This window comes from Elaeis guineensis, chromosome 16 (genome assembly GCF_000442705.2).
Source record: "Elaeis guineensis isolate ETL-2024a chromosome 16, EG11, whole genome shotgun sequence".
Classification (NCBI taxonomy): domain Eukaryota; kingdom Viridiplantae; phylum Streptophyta; class Magnoliopsida; order Arecales; family Arecaceae; genus Elaeis; species Elaeis guineensis.
The window spans coordinates 37,313,777-37,321,063 of NC_026008.2; the positions used below are offsets into that span (position 1 = coordinate 37,313,777).

The following is a 7,287-nucleotide window of genomic DNA, read 5'->3' on the forward strand; positions in this document are numbered from 1 at the left end:
TGTAAGAGTACCACATACTTCGCCCTCATAAAATCATTAACTGGCTAACTCAACTTTAGCTAAAAATCTCCCTGGTACTTTGAGGCACAAATATGGAACGTTCAGCAACATATGGCAGAACTCAAGCTAATAAGGGAACCAGAGCAAGCCGTGTAGGCTTACCATCCAGTCATTGCTACAGCAGACTGTAGAAGACAATTCATAAGCTCACATGAACAGGCAAACAAGATATTTTATTGCATGTACAAACCACTTTACGCATCAGAAATCCACTACATGTCAGAAGGTGCATGGTTAAGAGCCTAAGAAGGAACAAACCCTAAGAAAGCAAAATTATACAGGGACATTTAGCTGTACCTACATGCATTAAGAGCTTATGCACCTCCATATCCCAACACACATCAGCACAAGTATTACTGAGAGAACCAACCAGATTACATAAACAACTGAAGCACTTCTTGGTATTCGACCGCGTGGAGGGTCTTCTGGTGTATTTGCATTATCATCAGTCCGTTTTGTTCTCAACCTCAAAGTCGGTTTAGATTCCAGACACAACTCTGAAGCTGGTGGTGCATTATCTACATGATAAATAAAATAAGCGCGTGATCAGCAATATATTAGTCTGATAAGAATATATCCAAGTACTACCATAGATTTTGCTCTTTATTACCATGAACAGGTAACTGTTCAAGCTTGTCTGGTAAAGCAGGCTTTGAAATCTCCCCAAGGTTAGCAATATTGTCATCCACGTGCTCCCCTGCCTGCAGAGACTAGGTTAATGTTTATTAATTCATGAAAATATAAGCAGAGACCACACAAAAACACAATAGATACGACAAAACAAAATGCCACACCTCTGTCATTGACTCTTTGTGTTCATGGTCATCTTTACTGCTGCTTAATTCACCAACCGTACTAGAAAATGTTCCCACTTCAAAATGAGCTTGCAAACGAATCCTTCTAACTGCTGTGCCTTGCTTTGATGATAGTTTCTTCAATCTTGGAAGATGTTGTGTTTGCCGAGCCCTGATCTCGATTCCCGTTCCCTCAAGACCATCTTCATTGCTAGGCGTATTCTTCTCAGTCAATGATTCCTCAGTGCCAACAAATAAATCTTGCAGAGCCTTTTTCATTGCCTCTTTGTCTTCATGATCATCTTTGTTACAGCTCGATTCACTATCAGCACTGAAAAATAATTCTTTTGGAGTCGAACCTTGTAAACGGATCCTTCTTGCTGCAGTGCCCTGATGTGCAAATTTGTTGTCTGAATTTGATGGATGCTGTGGCCGACGAGCACGGAAACTGATTCCAGCCCCCTCAAGACGATCTCCATTATTTGCAACATTCTTCAGGTTACTTGGTTCTTCCATGCTATTAAACAAGTCTTGCAAGGATTCAGAGTCCACCGAGCACACATCTGGCCCAGTGCCATCATATGGGAGCACATATGCATTTTCATAGAGAGCGCTCAACTGGGGTTCTATTTCTGGATATCCGTCCAAAGAATCCATTCGTAATGGATCATTTAACAGAAAAGATGATCCTTCAAACGACTTAGAAGCTTCCACACCTAGAAGTTCCTGTAAAATTGAAAGAACAGAGAGAAAAGACCTAAGTTTACATTTATGCATCAGTCAGTTGATGTAAGAAGCACACTCACCTGAGGCAATGTTGCTTCAGTATCTATCTCGCTGCTTGTCCTGCTATCCCTGCATGATGCTGAATCCCAGATGCTGTGTCTAGGCAGAGTCTCAGCAACTGAATCTTTCTGAACATTAGATGCCCCTGAAGAATAGTCATCTTGATTACTTAAAACTGCAATCAAGAACTCATTTAAAGGGTCTTTATCAGCATTATTAACATATCCCGTATCGGACCCATGGTTCATGTTGCCGAAGAAATAATCTGGGTAAGGCAGAACTGGGGAACCAATGTTCGGAAAGCCATTAGAATCTATATGCTCATAGTGTGGATCGCGGTACTGTGCTGAAACATCCTGCAGAGGATCCGCCTGCATTTATGGAGATTAACAATGTTTTACTCGGTGTTATGAGTACAAACAAGAATACATGTCAAAATCAAGAAAGGAAGCTTGAAGGTATAAATCTATCAGGGGGACCATCAATGGCCCAAGTTTGACAAAGTTCTTACATGCATTCCAGCTTTCGCATCACAATTATCTGAAGCAATGTTGCAAGAGCTATCATCTGGTTTTACAGAGTAAGTTGTTGAACGATCAGTTTCATCAGCCAGCCATATCTGGATACCTGCTGGCTGCTGTTCAACCGAATCAGGCAAGGAATGAGGTCCCTCTTGCAAAACTGAGTCTGAAGATTCTTGGTCTAATGGGGTTGCAATTTCCTCCATAACATCTTCTTCATGTTGCGTATCATCTGGAGACAATTTGGCTGGGGTTGGAGAGAAGCAACTTCTATCCATTTCATCAGCTTTGGCATTTGAACTCTTTTCTTCCGACTTTTTAAATAACCGATAAAGGACATAACCACCCTAGAGAAAATAAAAATCATAAAATGAATTTACGAACAACAAATGCAAACACCAAGAAATGGCATGATGAGTACATGTCTAGCCATTAGACAATATAAATGCAGACAGACTGTATATAAAAAAGTCCCAATCATCATAACAAATGTTCTCATTATTCCATAAAACTCCAACACTCTAATGCAATGGTCTGAGAATGAAAACAAAATGAAAAAACATTTATAATGTATCATAGATGAAATCATATGACTAGCTATCAGAACATATATAGACTAACTTGGTGATGAGAATCCAATGGACCCAACAGTGGAAGCAAAAACATGTGAAGCCCTCCAACCACACCCACTTCAGAAAAGCTTCTCACCACAATAACCTGAACTTAACACTTTCTTAAAAAGCAAAAGGAGATGAAATGAAAGATTTCTGGAAATGTGTTTGGGTAAAGCCTCCGCACCAATGACTAACTACATGAACCTGTATTTTCATATAGATTCTACTACAGGTAAACAAGATAAATGGATGACTCACCTAGCTGTATCATCTCATAAATACATACACACATAATGTGGCACAGACCATTCCCTTGATTGGTCCATGAGCATGGGTTTCAGCTTAGCTAAAAGTTTGAATGGAGATGCCGATATGCATTTGTATGATACTATCAGGGACTCGTTGATACTTAATATATACCAAAACAAAAGTAAGGACTATCTAACAACAAAAATCAATATTTTGTATAAGAAGTGCGTGCATGCAAAGGCAAAAGGCAAGAACTTGCATGTGCAGAGCATTTCCCATATAAGAAGATGGGCGACTTAAGCAACAAACAGGTGCTCCAGAGTATGAAAGTATACATAGAGTATTACAATATCCGACACGTCAGGGCCTCAAACTGTCTCCGATTTCATGGCGGCACTCAGTTTAATGCCACGACACAATCAGTGCATTTTTATAACTATCATGCTACACGACTTTCTAGACAAAAATCTCTTTAAAGCTAAAAGCTTCACACGCCACACATCAAACACGCGGATATCACGACAAAACCATGTCAGATGATAAGCATATCTACAGCCACCCGAATCAGATCGATGGAGTCCGTACCCATGCATATCGGAATCACTTCAGAAAAAATAGCCCTGTGTCAGAAAACATCAGTATACTAAAATTAAGCTAGATTACCATGAAGCCGTAGGGAAAAAATTTAATCTTTCCACCACTACAAGAAATAAAAACCCTCCATTATGTAGGAAAAGAAACCACAAAAACATCCAAATTAGCATACAGAAACTATATGCACGCCTTAAAACAAACAAAAAAATTGTTGTTTTCTATATATATAAAAAAAATATGGTTGGTAGAGCGAAAGGGGAAGCAACGCTCCGAACCTGAACACCTGACTCGAACTCCGGCTCGGTTGTGCGGTACTCGTGCATGATCCAGTGGGTGCGGATGCCCTTTGGCGCTCTTCCTCTGTGGAATACGAGGGTCTTCTTCATGCCGATGACGTTGTGGCCCGCCGCCGCGGCCTTTGACCGGATGACCCGGTCCTTCCCCGTGGCCTTCCAGTACCCGGCCTCGGTCGCGCGGTTGGACCTGTGTCCATTGGCGTACTTCCGATCCTTCGGCGCGAAGAAAAACCACTCCAGATCGTCCGATCTAATAATAGATTTATCTGCCCAACCCCATCAAACCCACCCAAACCGTATCAAGATCGAATCTTTACGCGCACATAAAAAAGAAAAAAAAAATAATACCACACGAATTTTGAAAGAAAAAAGTGGGAAATTGATACCAGGAAGATCCCAGGGTTCGCATTTGCAGACATCGACCTCGGGGATGACTTCCACGTCGGACTTGATCCGGCCGGTGATCTTCCGCTTGAGGTAGTGATTGACCAGCTCCTCGTCGGTCGGGTGGAACCGAAACCCTAATGGAAGCAACTCCAGGGCGATCGCCGTCATCGCTCCTCCCTTCCTTCCTGCTCCTCCACGATGCTCCGAAAAACCAACGCCCCGTTCGAAATCGAACACCGAGAACGGTTGAGAACACGAAATCTTTGGTTCAAATCCTAGGATTTGAGAGGATTGATTGCTGGAACTCGAAAAACGCGAGAAAAATTGGGGCTTTTATCTCTCCCGGCCTAGGGTTTCGAGCTCAGAGTGAGAGAGAGAGAGAAGAAAGGGAAAGCTTATTCAAGAAGCTTAGAAGAGAGGTTTCGACCGTACATAGAGAGAAAAGCGGGGTAGCCGCGTTTCGGAACATCATTGATTCTTTTTGTATATACCGCGTTAGGGGAATGCCACTGGATTAGGGGGTTAATTACGAGATCTGCCAGTATATTCTCACATGGACGAATATATCCCTCGGATCCGTAGGATAGGGGAGTGGATCAAGCGGGGGATTTTGGTGGGCTGGTTAGTAATTTTGAAGGAGAAAAGAAACGAATGCATGATTGACACGTGTACAACTTTTTAACCGCCGGCGGCCCGCTTTAGGCCCGGCGATTCTTCGGTGGAAGGAGGGAGGGTTTATTTCTGGGTCCCGAAGGCCTTTCTGGGGGAGGTGGAGAGTTGTTCATGGAGTCCGGTTGTATCCTTGGGGCGAAATAAGGATGTATCTTTCTTCGCGCCCGTTGACCGTCGGATCATCCAAATTTCGTTTTGAGTGCTGTGCATCAGATGGATGGCACACTTCGGTTGCTTTGCGAGCTGTGCAATGGATGATCCAACGGTTGATTGGTGCGAAGGAAGGTATCCTTCTTTTGCGCGAAGGATGCAACGGCGACTCTTTTATCATTTTAGTATGCGGAACTAGATCGGAAGCGGTGGGACACGTGGAGGGTGGTGAGGAAGCTGTCGGTCGTGATCCAACGATGAGAAAGATCTTGAGTGTGTCACTACGTTCTCGTTTCCAATCTGAGGGGGAAACGCTGGGATCCAAAAAGGAAATGAATTTTGGTGTTGAATCCGGATAAGGTCACCGTCCGGTAGGTCTCAGATTGTGGCCTGCATACGATAAGGTTGGAATCAAGGGTGGCAATCCTTGACTGTGACCCGCTTTGCGATCCAATAGAAAAAAGGATAGCTTTGGGTTGGGTATTACTGGTTTGGCTCAAAAATGGATTAATGTGACCAATCTATTTATGAAATGGATAGGTCTTAGACTTAAAGAGTTGATACACTTGATTAAAGTTATCCAACTATATAATTGAATTGGGCCAATAGGATTATGAACCAAAAATAAAAGTGATTCTCTATGAACTCATTCAACTTTAAGACTATTTATTTGGAACAGTTAGGTGGTCATTTTTTGTTTACAACAAATTCAATTATTTTAAGAAAAAGCTATCATAAACCATTTCTTGCACAAACTCATCATTCCTATCTAATTTTCTATACATAAAAAAATATCAAAATTATTCCAAAAATCATAGTCCAACAAAAATTAGAAAAACTCATAGTAAAACCATTCCAAGAAGCATTTCCCATTATCATTTTTTCTTTTTTTCTGTAAACCAAATGCAACCTAAAGGAACATAGTTATATAAATGTTACATTTGCATTTTATTATATTGAAAGCTCCAAGCTTGATAGATTTGGAATCCATAAACTTGCATGACTAATAGATCAATTATGTTAGTATTAATGATATCAAGTTAGTAGGTTAACCAAATCCTCCTTGACAAGGCCCTTCCTTGCTGAAGGAGCTATATCACTCTGGACCACTGATTCAATAAGCGAATCAATTAACTTTGATTTGAAGGTATGGATTGATGATTTTGTTGTAGAACTCAACTCAAAATAAACTTTTGTACCGAAAAATTTGAACTCGACCTCAACCATATCTAGAATCCTACACCTCACGCTCAAAAGGTATGGTGGTAGGTCCACTTTGTGATTCTTTATGTTAACGTGCTACCATTTTACATTTTTTAATATATAAATATGACCTCACGCGCTATTTAATAAAACAGAAGAAAAGTTCTTTTTGACCCGTGATGCCCGGGAAACCTTTAGCCACTTGAGTGACGCATGTTGGGATAGCGACATTCACGTGAGCACGTCTTTACCCACGTGCCAGCGTCTTTGGTTCGCTGATGAGATCATCCCGCATTTCGAAGGAATGGTTGTCTTCACGGTTTAGATAACAAGCATCAAGGAATGTGCGGGGGAGTGGTTACCACTTACTATAGCATTTACTATATTTAGCTATCTAAGAATGTCAATATTTTTAAGAATGCAGATCAGAGTCCCTTCATTATTCTTTTGAAAGCATACGTCCATGCAGCTGAATACATTTGAATCAAGATCAATTAGTTGATCGAGATGGCAGGAGAAAACTAGGGTTCTCATATAGCATCTTCTGCATCTTCTAAGATAAAATATTTCACTTAGAAGCCCCCATCATCTATATTTAGAGCCTTCAATGTGGTGTTGGATGAAGTTTCTAAGATGGTAATCTGTTGGATATTGGAGGCATCTATTATCGATGATGATTTGCATCATATTCTGATAGATCTGAGAAAACTGATCTCCCATGATCATTTGGCCATTTAAGATCGTATATGTTTACAGAGGGGTTAATAGCATCACAGATTGGATTGTCTCATTTATAGCCAATCACGTAGAGCCAGTACTTTAAGATTTTACCATGTTGGCTTCAACAATGCTACGAGATTTATTATTTTTCAATGTTTTAGTTGTATTTATAGAAAGGCAGTATAATCTTGCCGCTATACCTTAAAAAGAAAGAAAAAAGAAATGTGCTCCACGTTTTATA

The 7,287-nt window shown here is 40.9% G+C and overlaps 1 protein-coding gene across 1 annotated transcript; it reads right to left on the reverse strand.

Annotated features, from left to right (window-relative positions):
* Positions 1 to 214: 214 nt before the first annotated feature.
* On the reverse strand, positions 215 to 4,748 carry LOC105059551 (NAC domain-containing protein 14). The gene is made up of 7 exons (XM_010942879.3): positions 4,301 to 4,748; positions 3,894 to 4,180; positions 2,152 to 2,508; positions 1,661 to 2,011; positions 855 to 1,580; positions 671 to 761; positions 215 to 578 (listed from the first exon to the last, which is right to left on the reverse strand). The coding sequence occupies exons 1-7, from the start codon at positions 4,467 to 4,469 to the stop codon at positions 367 to 369; spliced, it is 2,193 nt and encodes a 730-aa protein (XP_010941181.1). The 5' UTR covers positions 4,470 to 4,748; the 3' UTR covers positions 215 to 366.
* Between the last annotated feature and the right edge of the window lie 2,539 nt (positions 4,749 to 7,287).

Bases quoted from the DNA above. Each gene is read 5' to 3' on its own strand.
- LOC105059551 (XM_010942879.3), bottom strand. From the start codon at position 4,469: ATGACGGCGATCGCCCTGGAGTTGCTTCCATTAGGGTTTCGGTTCCAC. The intron at 2,509-3,893 runs GTTCGGAGCGTT...TATTTTCTCTAG, and splicing joins AGTTCGAGTCAGGTGTTCAG to GGTGGTTATGTCCTTTATCG. The intron at 2,012-2,151 runs GTAAGAACTTTG...CCATAAATGCAG, and splicing joins ATGCGAAAGCTGGAATGCAT to GCGGATCCTCTGCAGGATGT.